This window comes from Mesoplodon bidens (genome assembly GCF_964165515.1).
Source record: "Mesoplodon bidens genome assembly, chromosome: 9".
Lineage (NCBI taxonomy): Eukaryota > Metazoa > Chordata > Mammalia > Artiodactyla > Ziphiidae > Mesoplodon > Mesoplodon bidens.
Window position 1 is genome coordinate 32,658,947 of NC_138166.1, and position 25,030 is coordinate 32,683,976.

The window sequence follows — 25,030 nt, forward strand, 5'->3', positions numbered from 1 at the left end:
GAGGAATCAGGCTCCCTGACTTCAGACTATACTACAAAGCTACAATAATCACAACAGTATGGTATTGGCACAAAAACAGAAATAGAGATCAATGGAACAGGATAGAAAGCCCAGAAACAAACCCATGCACCTATGGTCAATTAATCTATGACAAAGGAGGCAAGAATATACAATGGAGAAAAGAGTCTCTTCAATAAGTGGTGTTGGGGAAACTGGACAGCTACATGTAAAAGAATGAAATTAGAACATTCTCTAACACCACACACAAAAATAAACTCAAAATGGATCAAAGACCTAAATGTAAGGCTGGACACTATAAAACTCTGAGAAAAAAACGTAAGCAGAACACTCTCTGACATAAATCGCAGCAATATCTTTTTGGATCCACCTCCTAGAGTAATGAAAATTAAAAAAAAATAAACAAATGGGATTTACTTAAAACTTAAAGACTTGTGCACAGCAAAGGAAACCATAAACAAAAGGACAACCCACAGAATGGGAGAAAATATTTGCAAATGAAGTGACTGACAAGGGGTTAATCTCCAAAATATATAAACAGCTCATGCAGCCCTATGTCAAAAAAAACAAACAACCCAATCAAAAAATGGGTGTAACACCTAAATAGACATTTCTCCAAAGAAGACATACAGATGGCCAAGAGGCACATGAAAAACTGCTTAACGTCACTAATTATTAGAGAAATGCAAATCAAACCTACAATGAGGTATCACCTCACACTGGTTAGAATGGGCATCATCAAAGAGTCTACAAACAAGAAGTGCTGGAGAGGGTGTGGAGAAAAGGGAACTCTCCTACACTGTTGGTGGGAATGTAAATTGGTACAACCACTATGGAGAACAGTATGGCAGTACCTTAAAAAACTAAAAATAGAACTACCATATGATCCAGCAATCCCACTCCTGGGCATATACCTGGAGAAAACCATAATTCGAAAAATACATGCACCCTATTGTTCATTGAAGCTCTATATACAACAGCCAAGACATGGAAGCAACCTAAATGTCCATCGACAGAGGAATGGATAAAGAATATGTGGTACAGATGTACAATGGAATAGTACTCAGCCATATAAAAGGAACCAAAATAATGTCATTTGCAGCAACACAGATGGACTTAGAGATTATCATACTAACTGAAGTAATCAGAGAAAGACAAATATCATATGATATCACTCATATGTGGAATCTAAATTTTTTCTTTTTAAAAGTTTTATTGAAGTATAGTTGATTTACAATGTTGTTACTTTCTGCTGTACAGCACTGTGAATCAGTTATACATATACATATGTCCACTCTTTTTTAGACACCTTTTCCATGTAGATCATTAAAGAGTATTCAGTAGAGTTCCCTGTACTATACAGTAGGTCCTTATTAGTTATCTATTTTATATATAGTAGTATGTATAGGTCAATTCCAATCTCACAATTTATCCCTCTCCTCTCCTTTCCTCCCTGGTAACCATAAAATTGTTTTCTACATCTATAAGTGCAATCTAATTTTAAAAAAATGATACAAACGGACTTATTTACAAAACAAAAACAGACTCACAGGTATTGAAATCATACCTATGGTTACCAAAGGGGAAACGTGGTGGTGGTGGGGGGAATAAACCAGGAGCTTGGGAGTAATTACTATATATAAAATAGGTAACCAACAAGGACCCACTGTATAGCACACGGAACTCTACTCAATATTCTGTAATAATCTACATGGGAAAAAACCTGAAAAAGAATGAATATATGTATAACTGAATAACTTTGCCATACAGCTGAAACTAACGCATTATAAATCAACAATACTCTAATAAATTTTTTTAAAATGGATATTACCTTTACATAAGGGGAGTCATACAATATGTACTCTTGTGCCTGCCTTCTATCATTCAACATCATGTTAGTGAGGTTTATTCATGTTATTATGTATAGCACTAGTTTTCTTCTTCATTGCTATGTGGTACTCTGTTCAGGGACATTTGGATTATTTCCAGTTTGGGGGTGTTATGGATAATGTAGCTATGAAAATTCTTGTCACATATTTTGGTTCATCTATGTATACATTTCTGCTGAGTATACACTAAGAAGAGGAACTGCTGGATTATAATGTATTATTATATTCAAATTTAGAAGATATTGTCAAACAGGTTTCCTGAGTGGTTGTACCAATCTACAATCACACTGGCTAGATAGGAACATTCCCATTGATCCACATCCTTACCATTATTTAGTACTGTGAGTCTTTTTAATCTTAGGCTTTTGATAGGTTTGATCTTGATAGCTCATCATGTGAATGTATGTGTTTTTCTAATGAAAAATAATGTCAGAGTTTGACAAAATATCTGTACAAATTGAAAAAAGAGGGGGAAATGAACACATTACTAGGCAGAGTATTTCAGCCTAGCAAAGATTCAGAAACACACCAACTCATGATATTTTCACCAGTTCTCTCACACTCACAAATGTCAAAACAATGCATAGCTAATACGAAGGTATCTTCAGGAAGAAGAAAAACAAAACAAAAATAAAAAGAAAGAAAATAAAGAAAACTAGCTCCATGGATTAGTACTTGATATTTATCATTTTGGGGTTTTTTTTGAATTTCAGGTAAAATCTTTTATATTACATCAGTAGCACATAAAATACTTGATATTAATGATTGTACATTATGTACTTAGACATGTCTATGTGAATATATAACGTGCATCAACTAGTTTTTGCAGTGTAACAAACCACCTCAAAATTTAGTGGCTTAAAAAAGCAACAATTTCAGAGTTCACAATTCTGTGTCGGGGCTTTTGGGTTCTTTCAGTTGGTCCCAGCTGGGCACCCTCATACCTCTGCTGGTGATGGATGGCTTCTCCCACATGTGTGATGGCTGTCCAGCTGGTGGCTTGGGTATGGGCATGTGCTTCTCCTCATCCAGCAGGCTAGCCTTGGCTTACTCATGAGGAGGTGGCCATAGGTTTCCAAAGAGCAGCAAGAGGGCAAGCCGCAGTGTACAAATGCTTTTCAAGCCTCTTGTTAATGATACACTGGCCAAAACAAGTCACACAGGAAGCCAAATGGAGAAATAAGCTCTACCCCTTGATGCAAATTTCAGCTTCACATTGAAATGGCATGGATGAAGGGAGAGGAAGAATTTGTGGCCATTTTTATATTCTATGTTAGCAGTTTTCTTAGTTCTTTACATGTTTGCTCTACTGCTTGCTCAGAAATCAAAGATATAGTACCTACTGCTTTCCCCATTTGGTATATAAGGAAACTGAGGTTCAGAAAGGTAAAGCAGTAACATAGTCAATAATCAACAGAGCCGGGATTTAAACTCACGTCTGCATGATTTCAAGGTCTCTGTTCTTTCCTACTATTCTACCTTCTGATGGATGGCTAATGTGCCTATTATGTCTAGCTCCAGTAAAGTTTCCTTTTCCTGCCTCTTCCCTGTTTCATCCTCAGTGCCAACCTAAACTCAAGGGCAACCCCCTCCCTCCACTGTAGGTACCTACGAGCCCTCCAACCTTCTACTCACTATAAAAAAGTAGGGATTTCTTTTTCTTTTTTTTTTTTTTTTTTGCATTACGCGGGCCTCTCACTGTTGTGGCCTCTCCCACTGCAGAGCACAGGCTCCGGACGCGCAGGCTCAGCGGCCATGGCTCATGGGCCTAGCCGCTCCGCGGCATGTGGGATCTTCCCGGACCGGGGCACGAACCCGTGTCCCCTGCATCGGCAGGTGGACTCAACCACTGCGCCACCAGGGAAGCCCAAAGTAGTGATTTTTGACTGATTTTATTTCAACTAAAAGTCATTCACTCTTGCATGCAGCCAACTAACCACTTGCATCTTGAGTTTTTTTCCTCTTGATTGTCTAAGAGCTACTGGTTTATTTATTTTTGGTTGCACTGTGCAGCTTGCAGGATTCCCCTTCGAACCTGTGCCCGCTGCGGTGAAAGCATGGAGTCCTAACCACTGGACTGCCAGGGAATTCCCTCTCTTGATTGTCTAAGGAGGACTAATCCATGTCAAGAAGGCTGTGACACACTATGAGTGAGTGTTGAGCTGCATCATCCTGATTCCTGAGATTCAGATGGTGAGGCACCTTCACTCTACCATGGAGATAACCAAATGGAAGCACTATCCAGCAACATACTGAGCTTGTGGGGATGCAGGATCTTAGATATTTGCCCCCTTCAAGAACCAGAAGTTCTTTTTATTACCTAATATTAAGCCCATTTCTCACAAGCACCTGTCCAAGTGCCAATACTGACATTCTATTAAGGGTATCAGTTGAGTGCCATCTGTCTCATACTGCAATTTGGGGGATTTCTCAAAAGACAAGTTGGCAGATTTCTTCTTATGTAGATTTGGTCCAATGCCACTGAAGGATATTTTTGATGCAAACATTAAACATTTCTGAGCATATATATTCCTGATCTTGTCATTTTCAAAAATGCATTGTGGCTTCAACTGCCACAGCAGTGGCTTTCTAGTAGCCACATTAAAACAAATAAAAAGAAACAGGTGAAATTAATTCTGATGTATTTTATTTGACCTAATGTATCCAAAGTATTGTCACTTGAATATGTAATCAATAGAAAAATCACTAATGAGATATTTTACCTTCTTATCTTTAAGTCTTTGAAACCAGGTGCATATTTTACATTTACAGCTTATCTCAATTTGGATTTTTCATCAGAAATACTTGATCTGTCTTTATGTTTCACAAAATACACAGTTGCGAAAGTAGAGTCACACTCTAGTTGTTTCAAACTTGTTTTCCAATAACTGAATCAAAGATCAGTTTTTCTAACATATTGTAGTTAAAAATTCAGCCCCTCAGTTGACACATTTCAGGTGCCCAATAGCCACACATGCGGCCCATGGCTACCCCCGTCACACAACACAAATGCAGCTGATCACATGGAAAGTGTGTCATTCTTTAGTATACCTCTATCATGGGGAAGCTTTCACTCATCATCACATAGGAGACGAAGGAAGAGAAAATGCGCCAACTCTTCTAGGACAAAAAGATCTTTCAAGTCATAAGGACCCAGTGGCTAAAAACACCAAGTTGTCAGCTATTTCAAGGCACCGTATCACAACCTGGAAGGGCACAATGGGGCCAACTGATGTTACTCGGGCTGACTTTAACCACTACATTCGTTTCATTGAAAAATACAAAAGGATGTTTTTCTAAGGTGGGGGAGAAAGCACAGAATTTTAATATTGAATCATGTGCAACTTCATAACTACTGCATCATGACCATTAATCCTGCAAATATACCTCTAAGTTTGTATTTCCATAAGCAACCACCAGAAATTTTGACCATGGAAGTTACACACAGCACAGCCACATCCTCAGTCCTTTAGATAATCTATGCCACTGGGAGGTCAGGGTGAACTCTAGGAGAAAAGTCTTTAAAACTTGACCTTAACCAAACTTACCAACAGCTGAAAACCACCGAAGGCATTCTAGGCACACTGATTTCATCACTCTGACATTCCAACTCAAGTATCTTAAATTGGGCATTTCTGCTTATAGAACGCAGGATGTAGTAATATCAGACTTCCCTGGCTGATGTACTCAGGCTGATCAAATTCCACAATCAACTGCAGAAACCCTCACTTGGACCAACACGCTTAAATTGAGTGTGGCGGGTGGAGGAGGGGGGCCTGAGGAATTCAAGTCATTCACAAGATGTCAGCATGACTCATCTGCCCACAAAGGGTCATCTTTTCTGGGGCAATTGCATTGTTATCCCACAAGCTGCAGTTGCCATGTTATCTCCGTCACAGTACAGGGCACACATTCAGGATGTTAGCACAAAAGGCAGAGACGGAAAAGCTGTGTCTGGTGGCCTGAAACTGACTGATTCTGACGATGAAAGAAAGAGTGTAGCAAGGCTAGGCCCTTTGGCATAACTGCTAAAAGCATTAACTATTCCACAGCAAGTGACCAAGAGATGAGATCACACCTTGACTTTGCAGAACCACTTCAGGGAAAGAAGTTGACTGTGGCTCTAGATGACTCAACTCATCCTTAGCTCCTTTTCAATCCTTCACCGCAACAAGTTGCTCCCAGGTGGTATTTGCACCTCAGAGGCAGCTAAACACTTTCGCTAATAACAAACCTTTCCTAAAAGGGTGATAGCATTTGAGGTGAAATCGGATTGTTCAACGTTTAATTCGTGTAACAAAAGGATCTCAATGAAATCACATTTTGAGCACAATTCAAAATAATGTATCTCAAATTTCAAAATGTTTCAAAAATCGAACCATTTCAAAGTTGGCAGGTCAGGAGAACTGTGTACCGCATTTACCCTGGAGCCACATAGCCAGACCCCTTCAGCGGGTAAGCAGAAATACCCCACCTCCTTTTGTTGATATGACACAGACAGCACTGCTGTTAGTATTCATCAGCATGGCTGTGAGCCATTTAGGAGATCCTCTATGCGGGGACTTCAATATTCAGCTACATTAAAATTTAAAATCTTTTTAATGGCTTACATTACCTAGTCATTCATTAAAGAGTGTTACTAGTACTAGTACTGAGAAATGTACCTGAGATTCAGGGGTTTAGAACTTATGATTAAAACACTATGAATTAGGTAGACAGGAAGACTTCCACAGTAAGTCACACTGATATTAACAATAACACTCTGAAATACTGAAGTGATGCTGTGAAAATAAAAAGAATGATTTTAAAGGTACATCTTTTAAGTTTATATATATATATATATATATATATATATATATATATATATAAAAGCAAAACCTCATCCTGTAATTTAGGAAGGATAATGAAAAAAAAATGTTGGCATCAGGGAGGCGTATCCCTGAGCCAACAGGTTGTCTAAGGCCTGAAGCACTTTTTGATGATTTGAAAGGACATAAAGAGAATGGGTGACAAGTGTATATTGAGTCATCTGCTCCTCTAGCACCAACCTAAGACTTCAATTAAGGACAAAGAGGCATCGGGCAAGTGCATGCTCTGAAGACAGCAGACAGGAGTGAGGACAGGTTGGCCCCTCCAGGGCTTGACAAGACACATCTCAATGCCTTACCATCATCTGCCTCCATACACCCCTTCTGGGAAAGTACAGCAGGGAGGAGGGGGGACAGGTGGACATCTTCACACCTGTGATTTAGCAGCCCAGAGGAGGATGTTCTGGCTTTACCTCACTCCTCCTGGGGCTTCAAGGTGAAGGGCTGTTTCCCCCATCTCCGCCCTTTAAGTTGTCCACTGAGAGGGGTTGGAGAAACACTCACAGAAACTACGGATGCCCGCAGCAAGTGAATCTGCGATGTGTCCCTACTTCGGACATCTGTCTAGGCGGAAAAGGAGGAAGAAGATATAACAAATGATGGATTACATTGCCAAGGGCAAGAGCTGGAAGTGCTGAGATGGACTTATCTCTGCAGTATATACCCCCTGGAGGGGTTCCCCCTGCCCCCTGAGGACTTGCTCCTGTTCCACAAGAGACCCAGCCTGTGGGTACTGGCTGTCAAGGGTCAAGGTCGACAGCCACTGCCAAACAGAGAAGCAGGAATATGCATTAAGAAAGGGCAATGACTGGGCTTCCCTGGTGGTGCAGTGGTTGGGAGTCCGCTTGCCGATGCGGGGGACGCGGGTTCGTGCCCCGGTCTGGGAGGATCCCACATGCCGCAGAGCGGCTGGGCCCGTGAGCCATGGCCAGTGAGCCTGTGCGTCCGGAGCCTGTGCTCCACAACGGAAGAGGCCACAGCAGTGGAAGGCCCAAGTAAAGCCAAAAAAAAAAAAAAGAAAGGGCAATGACTGACAGATGACACTCTTCCTTCCTCCCCAAGGTAAACTGACAGGGAGGAGAAATAAAAGATCCCAACTCCAAGTTCATTATGTAAAAGCCTGGTCTTGACACCGAGGTGAGGTTGGAATTTTAAACTAGATCTTGTTGAGTTGCTTTGGGTTTCTTTAATTTTTAATAATAAAAAGGGACCGGAGCATTACAGTACCTATCCAAGATGTTATAAAGGGACCTGTTACTCAGTGTAAAGACATTCAGCAGGGCACATTTGAGCTTAATAATTGTAGAAAGATAAAACTCTTTCATGTCTATATTCTGGATAATTAATACTGTTCAATAAAACAGTCACATACATGTTTATTATGTTTAAAGAACGTAAAAGAAAAGCCATGTTCCCACTTACAGATTTATGCGTCTCTCTAATTTACATAGTGAAAATTCAGCATTCTAAGTATTTCAGATTTGCAAGTGTTTAGGAACATGTACCTGGAATAGAACATGACATCCTCTATCTCATATGATCACCCTGGGCAGAGGGTCCAGCTGCCAGTCACGAGGAGGTTCTCAGGAGATTACTGAAGCTTAAACGTGGTAGTAACAGCCATGTTTAAACTACTTTAAAAAAAAAAACACCCGAAAACATCCAATTTACATGTCATTGACATAAATGAGAGATGGAGGTACTGGATCCAAGTCAATCTAATTAGATGGATTTTATTTACAAAGCCATCTGGGAGTTAGCATAAATATACAGAATGATACCTGAGTGGTAATCCTGAAAATGTTGCCAAAGCTGACTAACAATAATAGCAAGATTGTACTTGTATTGCCAACAGCAAGAACAGCCATCCATCTGAATTTAGCTCCAAAGAGAAATGATGAATGAGAGAGAAATAAGATAAATACTGTGTCGAGAGAACAGCAGAATTCAGGAAACCGTAGTGTTATGTGACACATATTCCAAAGAAAATGGCAGAAAAATACCTAGAGCAGGTACATGGAGACAAATCCACAATGATAAAGCACAACCTTTGGCTTCAAAATAATCTGTGATATATGGTCAAGTCTAGGAGTAACTGCCTATGTCAGTTGTAACAATTCTAAGATCTAAATGGATGTGAACAACTGAACAGATATAATGAAAGGCAACATCCGCTAAATGTTTAGAGGAAGGAGAGCTTTGGGATTTGTACGAAGCTTGGTCTCTGATCTGTGCTCTCAGATTACAAAAGATAAGAGCTGCTTTTATTTGCTTTACCTACTGTCATGGGTGCTACATTATTTTTGAATGGATAGGAGAAAATTAGAGTGTTAGGTAGAGGATGAAAATATACCAATACACCTCTGACAGCACTGAAGCCTAGTCCAGCTTCAATTATGAAGGTTACTCTGGAGTCAAGGTTGTTGTAAGAAGGTACCAGCCATGATCTCATTCCCAGTGACTCAGTCTCGCCCAGGAAAGCTGCAAACCAATGGAGCTCCAGTCCTTGTCCCAGAATTCTGGGGGTTTGGAGCCAGTGTTTCTTCCATTAACTTCTTGCAGGGCCCTAAGCCTTGTACATTTGCTGTCCCTTCCTTGTGTTGAGAAGCAGGCATTTACCTTTCCTAGTTCCTTGAGCATCACTTCTAACATCACTGTTGCTGCATTAAGAATTCTTATTGCATATTTTCTGGCTCCTGGCACATGTGACATGGTAGGTGGCATTTGACAATGATAAAGAAACTGTGACAGTCCTTAGCTAACATAGGATAATATAAGACTCTCAAAAACAAATATTTACCTCCATAGGTTGAGCTCCCTTTGAGAGAATGTCAAGTAAGTCTGCGGAAGAGATGAAATAGAAGCGCGGAAAAGCCACACGCTTGGTTTCCAGGTACTCAGCAAGAGCTTTTTCACAAAGAGAAAGCCTGCAGGAATGAAAAATCATTGTAAGCATATCTTGCCCATTCATTTATTAAAACGTCACCAAAACCCAGAGCCTCTCATCTGTCCATTCACCACAAGAAGCTCACCATTTAACATGGAGCCTACCTCCTTCTCTTTGACATCATCATCTTGTTCATGACTCGCGTACAAGTCATGCCAAGTGGGAGGAGAAACACACACACACCCATTGTTAGCTGAGACTAAATATAGATCAGACTTAAGTTGATGTTACTTGTCACTTGTCTTTTTTTTGGAGGGAAGCGTGGACATTTTAAAAAAAATTTTTATTGGAGTATAGTTGATTTACAATGTTGTGTTAGTTTCAGGTGTACAGTGAAAACAGAATCAGTTATACATATACATATATCCACTCTTCTTTAGATTTTTTTCCCATATAGGCCGTTACACAGTATTGAGTAGAGCTCCCTGTGCTATACAATATATCCTTATTATTTATCTATTTTATATATAGTAGTATGTATGTGTCAATCCCAATCTCCCAATTTGTCCCACCCCCCCCTTACCCTCTGTAACCATAAGTTTGTTTTCTACATCTGTAACTACTTCTGTTTCTGCTTTGTAGGTAAGTTCATTTTTACTCTTCTTTTAATGACACTTCTCATCAGCAGGAGAGAAGACCAGATTTGGCATCACTCGCCCTGAGCACAAAATGCTTTACTTAACATGTAATTGGTTTAGGGTCTTCCTTTTCCCACTGAATGTCTATAAAACACAAGCACCTTCAACTCTCTCTGGTTTTCAGAAGAGTCATAAGATCCAGAATCATTTCCACATTATTTTCTCAGCAGAGCAGAGATGACCCAGAGGCAGAGCCCCCAAAACCCTCAAAGATCACTAAGAAATAATTAACTTCTGCAGAAATCCACACTTTTAAAATTATGGCCAACTTTCTCTCTAAAAAACTTCCAGATTATGAAATAATTGTATGTGATATATATTTTCATCTAGAGGGCTCCTCTGCCTTGCAATGAAAAGTGATCACAATTCCACACAAAGCTCTTCTTTTAGTGGCTGATCTGCCCATTTTTAATCAAAAGCCAGAATATTCTTATGACCACTAGCTGTTGTATAATTTTATATGAAAATTACAAATGCCCTCTAGGACAAGGATTTCAAAAATACTAACATGCTGTCTAAGGATAATTTCTAGTATAATTAAACTATATACAAAATAAAGGACTTAAAATGAGTGCAATCCCAGTTCCTAGCATACAGTAGCTGCTTAATAAATATTTGCAGGATACTTTGATAAAATAATTGATTAAACAATCATGCTGATTCTATTGATACTAGGATATTCTAATTTTACTATAATGATATTCCTTTTTGGAAAACAGAAATACATTTGGATCTGTTTACATTAACTCACAAAATATATGTACCACCTAATATGTATAAGGCAACTAGATAACTATAAGCAAAATTATAAAATAATTTAGTAGAGGTTGTACCTACAATAACTTGGTGTTAAATACTATTAGATATTCAAAAGAAATCTCAGAAGTATAACAAATTGATCACTTTGTAGTTTTATTCTTACCTGTACTGTAAATCTTTAAGTTCTTCAAAGAGGTTAGGTCTGCATGTTGCTTCTAAAACATTTTTTATTTTAGCTGTCCTGAACATTAACTCCTGAGTGAAAGTAAAACATGGAGCCATTGATATTAGAAATAACTTTTCTAAATTTTTCATCCATTTAGGGAATTAAACAGTGAAGAACAATCAAACTACGAGAAAGCAAGATAAATGAGATTTCTAACACCATGTCTGTTCTGCTTTTAAACTTTTAGATGAACATCAAAAACAAAGTGTAATCACATAGTTTTTATCAATATAAATCGATAGGCATTACCACCACTCTGGGTCCAGGCAGAATTTCTCTCCTCTAAACCAAACGCACAAAAAAATAGACAGAAAATCAGAATCTTAAAGAATACACTCACATTGGAAAATGAGATGAATATGAAACAATCTACTCACTCTTTCCTCCTTAAAAGTTAAATAAAATAGAATTCCTCTGGTGTTCTTCTTTAGCTAGTAAGAGGAAAGTAATTCATCCCCATTTCTATATAAAAAGTAACACCATTATTCTCTGCTTAAAGTCTCTCAAATCATTTATTATATGTACATCTCCATGTGTTCTCTGTGGCTCTTATGAAACAAACCAGTAACTGATAGTATACCTTTGTTACTGGTTTCCCCTCCTCAGTCTCTTACTTCATGAAGATGAATCTGTCTCCCAGGCCTTACTGCTGGTGTAGGCCTCTGGGAAACATGTGGCCTGCTGCCTGGTTTCGGACGACCTGAAGCTAAGAATGGTCTTTACATTTTTAACTAGTTGAAAAAAACCTAAAGAAGCATAATACTTTGTGACACATGAAAATAATATGGAATTCAATTTCTGGTGTCTATAAAGTTTTACTGGTACACAGCCACACCCATCTGTCTACGTAGTGTCTATGTTTTCTTTCACAGGACAATGGCAGCCCTGCTGAGCTATGACAGAGACCATATACAACCACAAAGCCTAAACTATGGACTATCTGACCCTTCACAGACAAGTTTCCTGACCTTGTCTCCTGAAATTCAAACATATATTCTTTTCATAAATACAGTACTCCAAATCATGTTTCTTTACAAGATTTTTATATTGTTGGACAAAGCTGTTAGGATAGAAAACAGCCTTTCTTCCACGAACCTTAAATTCAGCATCTACTCCACCGAATCTTTGAGCCTCTTTCACAAGCTGAATCCGAATATCTTCTGAATAAACAAAGATGCTTTCTAGGTGAGACCAAGTGCGCTGTACTTCCATCCAAGTAAAGATGACCGAATCTGCTGTGTTTAATTTGTTTTGCCAGCTTATGACTTGCTCAATGAAATATTCTACATACTTGCTTTGAAGCAGAGTCTGTAACTGAACCTAAAAGAAAGGCAAAGAATTTCAAATACCATCTAAATTGGTAGTCTGTAAGCATCATGAGGGAGCACACCTCTTCTGTTTATTGCTGGATTCCTAGGACCTAGCACACAATACATGCAACAGGCATTCAGTAAGTATTTGCTAAGTGAGTGAATTAATGGCATTAAATATTACATAATAACATGTTCTTTCCAAAAGGAAAAAGACAAATATAAGCAACTACATGTAATGTGTCTTCTAGAAGAAGGCCACAAGGCAGGAAAAAATATTGTGCACCAGGGTGCAGCTTTAGGAATTAAACTTGATATTCTTTCATCCTCTCTCACTCTTCTTGGGGTATCTGCCTATTAATCATTCTAAGGTTACGGGTCTTTTTTTTCAACACTGAAAATACGAAACAAACTTCCTTCCAGTTTGCTAAGACCTCAAGCTCCTGTTTTCCTCCTCTTTGAGTTTACTACCAAACTTTGCAGCCTTCCTAACACCAAGCCTTGCTTTAATGTCGCACAGTTCAGCGAGCACTTGCCATCATTCTCTGACACTGAAATTCCAGGAAGTCACTGAGAACAGCTCCTTTTCATCCTCCTTCATCTCTAAGTGTTTAATACATTTGACTATTCTCCCCCGCCCCAGCTTTATTGAAATATTATTGACATGTAGCACTGTGTAAGTGTAAAGTGTACAATGTGATGATTTGATATATGTATATACTGTGAAATGGTTACCACAGTAAGTTTACACCTCCACAACCCATGTAATTGCCGTGTGTGTGTGTGTGTGTGTGCATGTGTGTGTTGATAACATTTAAGATCTACTCTCTTAACAACTTTCAAGCATATAATATACTACTGTTAACTGCAGTCACCATGCTGTACATTAGATGCCCAGAACTTATTCATCTTATAGCCAGAGGTCCGGACCGTTTGACCAATACCTCTACACTTCCCCAAAGCCCCAGAAACTGGTAACTGCCATTCTACTCTGTATGAGGTCAGCTTTTTTAGATTCCCCATATAATCAAGAATATTCAGTACTTGCTTCCTCTGAGTGAACTACCTCACTTGGCATAATACTCTCAAAATCCACCCATGTCATCACAAATGGCAGGATTTCCTTCTTTTTATGGCAGAATGATGATATTCCATTGTATATACACCACATTTTCTTTATCCATTCATTTGTCAATGGATGCTTAGGTTGTTTCCATGACAGCTGACTCTCCTTTGGAGGAGAAACTTATCCTGTGATTGCTGATACTATACAGTCTTCTTTTTCTACGATTTCTCTGCCCACTCTCTCTCTCTCTGCCTCCTTTATGTCTCCTGCTCTTGTTCACCACATGCAACCTTTTCCAAAGCTCTATTCTCAGCTGGATTATCTTCTTTACCTCTCATTATCTAGCTCATCAATTCTCAAGACACCAAAAATGACCTCCCAAAGTATAGTTCTAGACTGAACCTCTGCACTGAGCTGTGGGTCAGACTTTCCACCTTTACATCAATGTCCCTCACTTTAAATACACCAAAAATAACAGAACATCAACTCTTCAGAGCAGGTTCTTTCCTAAGTGCTCCATGTCTAATAATAACAACACTACTGCTATTATTTCCTCTGGAGAGTTTGTCTCTTTCATCTTTCTTATCTCTCATGTCCAAAGAGATGCTAACTCATAACCTTAGAATTCAAGACCACATAGGTTGCGCTCTGGACTGTCCCTCCAGCCTTATTTTTTATTACTCCTATCAAGAAAATCTATATCCTAAGGAAACCAAACTCTTTAAATTACCTCTGAAGGGCAGGTACTTTCTGGCATTCCAAGATGCCACTAACATTGTCCCCTTTGCCTATAACACCCTTTTCTGATCACCATTTTTTGTTGAATACCAGCCCAACCTTCAAGGTTCAGCACAAGTACCACCACCTTACAAGACCCTTTGGAACCTTGTCTCTGTCTCCCTACTCAAGTGCAAGTTCCTTGAGAACAAGTGTTCATACTTTTTGAGCCCAAATGGTACTATGCCTAGAGCCTGGTACAAGCAGATGCGCAATGAATGAAGAAAGAAATGCTGAGTATTGGAAATTGGGAAAAATCTAAAATCGTAATTTAAAATGAAAAAATCTGTAATAATATATCCATCTTACTTGGTTGTTCTCTAGAGTTTCAAACAATTGTTCATCAAACTTCAGTAACAGAATGCCTGTCCGAGAGTGAACTTCGTAAGAGAACTCCAGGGTTGCCCAGGTCTGGCTGATTTCAGTAACAACCTAGATGTAAACAGTATTTAGTTATGTGCACAAAAGTTTAATTTAGGACCGATACTTAGGCTATCATCTGGAATTTTAAAAATTGTTTTTATAATTAAAAAAAACAACAACAGAGGGACATCAAGTATCACTGGCCTCACGTTTTTTCCTCCAAATAATTCACGGTGATGAGGTTTAAAGAATGAATTCCACTACACAAAAGGAACAAGCGTCACACCAATATCAAATTTTATTTTTTACTGGATCTGAGTTTTATATCCTTCACTGAAACACAATGCCAGAGCAGGAAGGGACATAAAAGGTTATCTTAAAGGTCTGATAGGCACTCAAGACTGAGAATCCGAGAGAGGGGGAAGATGGTGCAAGAGTAAGATGCAGAGATCACCTTCCTCCTCCACAGATACACCAGAAATACATCTACACGTGGAACGACTCCTACAGAACACATACTGAAGGTTGGCAGAAGACCTCAGACCTCCCAAAAGGCAAGAAACTCCCCACGTACCTGGGTAGGGCAAAAGAAAAAAGAAAAAACAGAGACAAAAGAATAGGGACGGGGCCTGCACCAGTGGGAGGGAGCTGTGAAGGAGGAAAGGCTTCCACACACTAGGAAGCCCCTTTGCAGGCGGAGACTGCGGGTGGCGGAGGGGGTGAGCTTCGGGGCCACAGAGGAGAGCACAGCAACAGGGGTGCGGAGGGCAAACCGGAGAGATTCCCGCACAGAGGATCGGTGCCGACCGGCACTCACCAGCCCGAGAGGCTTGTCTGCTCACCCGCCGGGGTGGGCGGGGCTGGGAGCTGAGGCTTGGGCTTCTGTGAGAGTGCAGGGAGAGGACTGGGGTTGGGGGCATGAGCACTGCCTGAAGGGGCTAGTGAGCCACAGCTGACCGGGAGGGAGTCCGGGAAAAGTCCGGAGCTGCTGAAGAGACAAGAGACGTTTTCTTCCCTCTTTGTTTGCTGGTGCGCAGGGAGAGGGGATTCAGAGCGCCGCTTAAAGGAGCTCCAGAGACAGGCGCTAGCCGCGACTATCAGCGTGGACCCCAGAGACAGGCATGAGATGCTAAGGCTGCTGCTGCCGCCACCAAGAAGCCTGTGTGCGAGCACAAGTCACTTCACCACCTCCCTTCCAGGGAACCTGTGCAGCCCGCCGCTGCCAGGGTCCCGGGATCCAGGGACAACTTCCCCGGGAGAACGCACGGCGCGCCTCGGGCTGGTGCAACGTCACGCCGGCCTCTGCCAACGCAGGCTCGCCCTGCACTCCGTGCCCCTCCCTCCCCATGGCCTGAGTGAGCCAGAGCCCCCGAGTCAGCTGCTCCTTTAACCCCGTCCTGTCTGGGCGGGGAACAGAGGCCCTCCAGCGACCTACAAGCAGAGGCGGGGCCAAATCCAAAGCTGAGCCCCATGAGCTGTGCAAACAAAGAAGAGAAAGGGAAATCTCTCTCAGCAGCCTCAGGAGCAGCGGATTAAATCTCCACAATCAACTTGACATACCCTGCCTGCATCTGTGGAATACCTGAATAGAAAACGAATCATCCCAAATTGAGGAGGTGGACTTTAAGAGCAAGATTTATTATTCTTTCCCCTTTTCCACTTTTTGTGAGTGTGTATGTGTATGCTTCTCTGTGAGATTTTGTCTGTATAGCTTTGCTTTCACCATCTGTCCTAAGGTTCTATCTGTCTGCTTTTGTGTGTGTGTGTGTGTGTGTTTTTAACGTTAAAAAAATTTTTTTCTTAATAATTATTTTTTATTTTAATAACTTTATTTTATCTTACTTTATTTTATTTTATTTTATCCTCTTTCTTTCTTTCTGCTTTTTCTCCCTTTTATTCTGAGCCGTGTGGATGAAAGGCTCTCGGTGCTGCAGCCAGGAGTCAGTGCTGTGCCTCCAAGGTGGGAGAGCCAACTTCAGGACACTGGTCCACAAGAGACCTCCCAGCTCCACGTAATATCAAATGGCGAAAATCTACCAGAGATCTCCATCTCAACACCAGCACCCAGGTTCACTCAACAACCAGCAAGCTACAGTGCTGGACACCCTATGCCAAACAACTAGCAAGACAGGAACACAACCCCACCCATTAGCAGAGAGGCTGCTAAAATCATAATAAGTCCACAGACACCCCAAAACACACCACCAGACCTGGACCTGCCCACCAGAAAGACAAGATCCAGCCTCATCCACCAGAACACAGGCACTAGTCCCCTCCACAACCCACTGAACCAACCTTAGCCACTGGGGACAGACACCAAAAACAACGGGAATTACGAACCTGCAGCCTGCGATAGGAGACCCCAAACACAGTAAGTTAAGCAAAATGAGAAGACAGAGAAACACACAGCAGATGAAGGAGCAAGGTAAAAACCCACCAGACCTAACAAATGAAGAGGAAATAGGCAGTCTACCTGAAAAAGAATTCAGAATAATGACAGTAAAGATGATCCGAAATCTTGGAAATAGAATGGAGAAAATACAAGAAACGTTTAACAAGGACCTAGAAGAACTAAAGAGCAAACAAACAGTGATGAACAGCACAATAAGTGAAATTAAAAATTCTCTAGAAGGGATCAATAGCAGAATAACTGAGGCAGAAGAACGGATAAGTGACCTGGAAATAAAATAGTGGCAATAGCTACTGCAGAGCAGAATAAAGAAAAAAGAATGAAAAGAATTGAGGACAGTCTCAGAGACGTCTGAGACAACATTAAACGCACCAACATTTGAATTATAGGGGTTCCAGAAGAAGAAGAGAAAAAGAAAGGGTCTGAGAAAATATTTGAAGAGATTATAGTTGAAAACTTCCCTAATATGGGAAAGGAAATAGTTACTCAAGTCAAGGAGGCACAGAGAGTCCCATACAGGATAAATCCAAGGAGAAACACGCCAAGACACATATTAATCAAACTGTCAAAAATTAAATACAAAGAAAACATATTAAAAGCAGCAAGGGAAAAACAACAAATAACACACAAAGGAATCCCCATAAGGTTAACAGCTGATCTTTCAGCAGAAACTCTGCAAGCCAGAAGGGACTAGCAGAACATATTTAAAGTGATGAAGGAGAAAAACCTACAACCAAGATTACTCTACCCAGCAAGGATCTCATTCAGATTTGATGGAGAAATTAAAACCTTTACAGAAAAGCAAAAGCTGAGAGAGTTCAGCACCACCAAACCAGCTTTACAACAAATGCTAAAGGAACTTCTCTAGGCAAGAAACACAACAGAAGGAAAAGACCAACAATAACAAACTCAAAACATTTAAGAAAATGGAAATAGGAACATACATATCGATAATTACCTTAAATGTAACTGCATTAAATGCTCCCACCAAAAGACACAGACTGGATGAATGGATACAAAAACAAGACCCATATATATGCTGTCTACAAGAAACCCACTTCAGGCCTAGAGACACATACAGACTGAAAGTGAGGGGATGGAAAAAGATATTCCATTCATATGGAAACCAAAAGAAAGCTGGAGTAGCAATTCTCATATCAGACAAAATAGACTTTAAAATAAAGACTACTAGAAGAGACAAACAAGAACACTACATAATGATCAAGGGATCAAACCAAGAAGAAGATATAACAATGGTAAATATTTATGCACCCAACATAGGAGCACCTCAATACATAAGGCAAATACTAACAGACATAAAAGGGGAAATCAACAGTAACACACTCATAGTAGGGGGCTTTAACACCCCACTTTCACCAATGGACAGATCATCCAAAATGAAAATAAATAAGGAAACACAAGCTTTAAATGATACATTAAACAAGATGGACTTAATTGATATTTATAGGACATTCCATCCAAAAACAACAGAATACACATTTTTCTCAAGTGCTCATGGAACATTCTCCAGGATAGATCATATTTTGGGTCACAAATCAAGCCTTGGTAAATTTAAGAAAATTGAAATTGTATCAAGTATCTTTTCTGACCGCAATGCTATGAGACTAGATATCAATTACAGGAAAAGATCTGTAAAAAATACAAACACCTGGAGGCTAAACAATACACTACTTAATAACCAAGTGATCACTGAAGAAATCTAAGGGGAAATCAAAAAATACCTAGAAACAAATGAACATGGAGACACAACGACCCAAAACCTAAGGCATGCAGCAAAAGCAGTTCTAAGAGGGAAGTTTATAGCAATACAATCCCTCCTTAAGAAACAGGAAACATCTCGAATAAACAACCTAACCTTGCACCTAAAGCAATTAGAGAAAGAACAAAAAACCCTCAAAGTTAGCAGAAGGAAAGAAATCATAAAAATCAGATCAGAAATAAACGAAAAAGAAATGAAGGAAACGATAGCAAAGATCAATAAAACTAAAAGCTGGTTCTTTGAGAAGATAAACAAAATTGATAAACCATTAGCCAGACTCATCAAAAAAAAAAGGGAGAAGACTCAAATCAATAGAATTAGAAAGGAAAAAGGAGAAGTAACAACTGACACTGCAGAAATACAAAAGATCATGAGAGATTACTACAAGCAACTCTATGCCAATAAAATGGACAACCTGGAAGAAATGGACAAATTCTTAGAAATGCACAACCTGCCAAGACTGAATCAGGAAGAAATAGAAAACATGAACAGACCAATCACAACCACTGAAATTGAAACTGTGTTTAAAAATCTTCCAACAAACAAAAGCCCAGGACCAGATGGCTTCACAGGTGAATTCTATCAAGCATTTAGAGAAGAGCTAACACCTATCCTTCTCAAACTCTTCCAAAATATAGCAGAGGGAGGAACACTCCCAAACTCATTCTACGAGGCCACCATCACCTTGATACCAAAACCAGACAAGGATGTCACAAAGAAAGAAAACTACAGGCCAATATCACTGATGAACATAGATGCAAAAATCCTCAGCAAAATACTAGCAAACAGAATCCAACAGCACATTAAAAGGATCATATACCATGATCAAGTGGGGTTTATTCCAGGAATGCAAGGATTCTTCAGTATACGCAAATCAATCAATGTGATACACCATATTAACAAATTGAAGGAGAAAAACCATATGATCATCTCAATAGATGCAGAGAAAGCTTTCGACAAAATTCAACACCCATTTATGATAAAAACCCTGCAGAAAGTAGGCACAGACGGAACTTTCCTCAACATAATAAAGGCCATATATGACAAACCCACAGCCAACATCGGCCTCAATGGTGAAAAACTGAAAGCATTTCCACTAAGATCAGGAACAAGATATGGTTGCCCACTCTCACCACTCTTATTCAATATAGTTTTGGAAGTTTTAGCTACAGCAATCAGAGAAGAAAAGGAAATAAAAGGAATCCAAATCGGGAAAAAAGAAGTAAAGCTATCACTGTTTGCAGATGACGTGATACTATACATAGAGAATCCTAAAGATGCTACGTGAAAACTACTAGAGCTAATCAATGAATTTGGTAAAGTAGCAGGATACAAAATTAATGCACAGAAATCTCTTGCATTCCTATACACTAATGATGAAAAATCAGAAAGTCAAATCAAGAAAACACTCCCATTTACCACTGCAACAAAAAGAATAAAATATCTAGGAATAAACCTACCTAAGGAGACAAAAGACCTGTATGCAGAAAATTATAAGACACTGATGAAAGAAATTAAAGATGATACAAATAGATGGAGAGAGATACCATGTTCTTGGATTGGAAGAATCAACATTGTGAAAATGACTCTACTACCAAAAGCAATCTACAGATTCAATGCAATCCCTATCAAATTACCACTGGCATTTTTCACAGAACTAGAACAAAAAATTTCACAATTTGTATGGAAACACAAAAGACCCTGAATAGCCAAAGCAATCTTGAGAACGAAAAACAGAGCTGGAGGAATCAGGCTCCCTGACTTCAGACTATACTACAAAGCTACAGTAATCAAGACAGTATGGTACTGGCACAAAAAAAGAAATATAGATCAATGGAACAGGATAGAAAGCCCAGAGATAAACCCACGCACATACGGTCACCTTATCTTTGATAAAGGAGGCAGGAATGTACAGTGGAGAAAGGACAGCCTCTTCAATAAGTGGTGCTGGGAAAACTGGACAGGTACATGTAAGAGTATGAGATTAGAACACTCCCTAACACCATACACAAAACTAAGCTCAAAATGGATTAAAGACCTAAATGTAAGGCCGGAAACTATCAAACTCTTAGAGGAAAACATAGGCAGAACACTCTATGACATAAATCACAGCAAGATCCTTTTGGACCCACCTCCTAGAGAAATGGAAATAAAAACAAAAATAAACAAATGGGACCTAATGAAACTTCAAAGCTTTTGCACAGCAAAGGAACCCATAAAGAAGACCAAAAGACAACCCTTAGAATGGAAGAAAATGGGACTTCCCTGGTGGTGCAGTGGTTAGGAATCCGCCTGCCCATGCAGGGGACACAGGTTCGAGCCCTGGTCCAGGAAGATCCCATATGCTGTGGAGCAACTAAGCCCGTGCGCCACAGCTACTGAGCCTGCACTCTAGAGCCTGCGAGCCACAACTACTGAGCCCGTGTGCCACAACTACTGAAGCCCGCGCGCCTAGAGCCTGTGCTCTGCAACAAGAGAAGCCACCGCAATGAGAAGCCTGCGCACCGCAACAAAGAGTAGCCCAGCTCGCCGCAACTAGAGAAAGCCCGTGCGCAGCAGCGAAGGCCCAACACAGCCCAAAATAAATAAATAAATAAATAAATAAAGGATACTAACTCGTGTTAGCTCTTCTGACCCCCTGACAGATCCTGATTGAGGGTTGGTGATGGGGGGACTTGCTGCTATTTAAAAAAAAAAAAAAAAAAGAATGGAAGAAAATATTTGCAAATGAAGCAACTGACAAAGGATTAATCTCCAAATTTTACAAGCAGCTCATGCAGCTCAATAACAAAAAAACTAACAACCCAATCCAAAAATGGGCAGAAGACCTAAATAGACATTTCTCCAAAGAAGATATACAGATTGCCAACTAATACATGAAGGAATGCTCAACATCATTAATCATTAGAGAAATGCAAATCAAAACTACAATGAGATATCATCTCACACTGGTCAGAATGGCCATCATCAAAAATCTAGAAACAATAAATGCTGGAGAGGGTGTGGATAAAAGGGAACACTCTTGCACTGCCAGTGGGAATGTGAATTGGTATACACTATGGAGAACAGTATGGAGGTGCCTTAAAAAACTACAAATAGAACTACCATATGACCCAGCAATCCCACTACTGGGTATATACCCTGAGAAAACCATAATTCAAAAAGAGTCATGTACCAAAATGTTCATTTCAGCTCTATTTACAACAGCCAGGAGATGGAAGCAACCTAAGTGTCCATCATCGGATGAATGGATAAAGAAGATGTGGCATATATATACAATGGAATATTACTCAGCCATAAAAAGAAATGAAATTGAGCTATTTGTAATGAGGTGGATAGACCTAGAGTCTGTCATACAGAGTGAAGTAAGTCAGAAAGAGAAAGACAAATACTGTATGCTAACACATATATATGGAATTTAAGAAAAAAAAATGTCATGAAGAACATAGGGGTAAGACAGGAATAAAGACAGAGACCTACTAGAGAATTGACTTGAGGATATGGGGAGGGGGAAGGGTAAGCTGTGACAAAGTGAAAGAGCGGCATGGACATATATACACTACCAAACGTAAGGTAGATAGCTAGTGGGAAGCAGCCGCATAGCACAGGGAGATCAGCTCGGTGCTTTGTGACCGCCTGGAGGGGTGGGATAGGGAGGGTGGGAGGGAGACGCAAAAGGGAGGGGATATGGAAACATATGTATATGTATAACTGATTAAATTTGTTATAAAGCAAAAAATTAAAAAAATTTAAAAAAAAAGAAATGATCATGTGATGTGTTAGAGGTGTTAGCTAATTCTATGTTGGTAATATTGCAATATATAAATGTATCAAATCAGCATGGTGTATACCTTAGACTTATGCAATGTTATATGTTAATTATATCTCAGTAAATAAATAAAATATACTTCTTAAAAAATAAATAAATAAAAATAAAAATAAATAAATGATTAACTCTGAAAAAAAAAAAACGTAAAATAGATAGCTAGTGGGAAGCAGCTGCATAGCACAGGGAGATCAGCTCAGTGCTTTGTGACCACCTAGTGCGGTAGGATAGGGAGGGTGGGAGGGAGGGAGACCCAAGAGGGATAGATAGGGGAACGTATGTATATGTATAACTGATTCACTTTGTTATAAAGCAGAAACTAACACACCATTGTAAAGCAATTATACTCCAATAAAGTTGTTAAAAAATATAAAATAAAATCAAATCATAGTTTTATATAAAAAAAAAGAAGATGTGGCACATATATACAATGGAATATTACTCAGCCATAAAAAGAAACGAAATTGAGTTATTTGTAGTGAGGTGGATGGACCTAGAATCTGTCATACAGAGTTAAATAAGTCAGAAAGAGAAAGACAAATACTGTATGCTAACACATATACATGGAATCTAAGAAAAAAAAATGTCATGAAGAATCTAGGGGTAAGACGGGAAAAAAGATACAGACCTACTAGAGAATGGACTTGGGGATATGGGGAGTGGGAAGGGTAAGCTGTGACAAAGGGAGAGAGTGGCATGGACATATATACACTACCAAATGTAAAATAGCTAGCGGGAAGCAGCCGCACAGCACAGGGAGATCAGCTCGGTGCTTTGTGACTGCCTGGAAGGGTGGGATAGGGAGGGTGGGAGGGAGGGAGACGCAAGAGGGAAGGGATATGGGAACAGATGTATATGTATAACTGATTCACTTTGTTATAAAGCAGAAACTAACGCACCCTTGGAAAGCAATTATACTCCAATAAAGATGTTAAAAAAAAAAAAAAAAGGTCTGATAGATATTATTTACTTTCTGGGTAGTACTCTGAGTGCCAGAATGTGAATCCCAGGTCCCTTGTTGAACCTGGGTAAGTTAATTACTTCTCTATACCTCAGTTTCCTCATCTGTACAATAGGGATAATCCTCAGAGGATTAAATGAATTAATATAAAGCTCTGAGAGCAGTGCTTGCTACCAAGTAAACGATATATAAATGTTTTCTGTTATAATCGTCATCATCAACTGGGTCAACTCTCTTGTTTTACACATTTACTGTGGCTTAGAAGGAAGCTGTTTCCTACCCAGGGAAACATATCTCCACACAACTATGGCAGGAGGACTTCTCCCTGAGTCTGCTTACGTGCCAGTGCACAGAATTAGCTCAGGGTAAAAAGAAACAGCCCAAGGACAACACCTTCTCAGTCCCCAGTTCTTTCACTGCTTTGTCCACGATGCTTCGGACATCCTCTTCCATTTGGTGTAACCGCAAGGCTAACAAATCTGCCAAAGTGGTGGCTTCGTTTATAGTAAACTTGACCTGATTAGGAACAAAAAAAAGGCAGAATTTATATTCCACATATATTAATGGTTCCTTCTACCTAATGGCCAGAGGAATGAAACTTAGCTAAATATACTCAAGTCAGCTGCTGAGTACATTTCGAGTTCTGAAATGTGCAGACAACCAAAGACGTTGCTTTTTTACTCCCAGTTACTGAGGCATCACCCATTGAAGCAAGGGCTGAGGTTGAGGCCACGTTCATACTACAGTACTTTCTTTTGTTTCATAACCCTCCCTTGTCAGCTCATTTCTTACCTCCTTTGCCCACAAAACCCATTTTTAAAGAGAATCACATTGTTCATTTATTATAATTTGGTTGAAATCCCAGGAATCAGGTAATAGCTCATTTGTCTTCTCTTCCTTAGGTACTCTATTCACTGAACATAATTCCCAGTTGCTTCCGTGCTTTAACCTAGTTTCATCATTGACTTAATCTTAGTTCCTTGGCAAAAAATAATTATTCTTACTTATACTGTCATTATTCATATTTACCATGTGAAAAAGTCACTCACATTTCCTCATCATCTTATTGACTCCCCACTTTCCCCACCTCCATATTTGTTAAGAAGCTCTCAGCTCTTCCTAAGCGCCCAGACTCACCCATGTCCCTCACAAATGAACAGCTGATCCCACCACACATTTGCAAGGAAGCCAT

At 39.7% G+C, this 25,030-nt stretch overlaps 1 protein-coding gene across 2 annotated transcripts in view; it reads right to left on the reverse strand.

The window, feature by feature from the left end:
- DNAH11 (dynein axonemal heavy chain 11) overlaps window positions 1-25,030 on the reverse strand; it is a gene marked incomplete at its 3' end in the record, with an annotated part of 314,796 nt that overhangs the window by 213,654 nt on the left and 76,112 nt on the right. For both annotated transcript variants that reach the window (XM_081244744.1, XM_081244745.1), the window contains exons 24-28: window positions 24,232-24,354; window positions 14,808-14,930; window positions 12,441-12,665; window positions 11,283-11,374; window positions 9,576-9,702 (exon numbers count right to left, since the gene is read on the reverse strand). In XM_081244744.1, coding sequence (XP_081100870.1) covers window positions 9,576-9,702; window positions 11,283-11,374; window positions 12,441-12,665; window positions 14,808-14,930; window positions 24,232-24,354 — 690 coding nt within the window. The remainder of the gene's footprint in view (window positions 1-9,575; window positions 9,703-11,282; window positions 11,375-12,440; window positions 12,666-14,807; window positions 14,931-24,231; window positions 24,355-25,030) is intronic.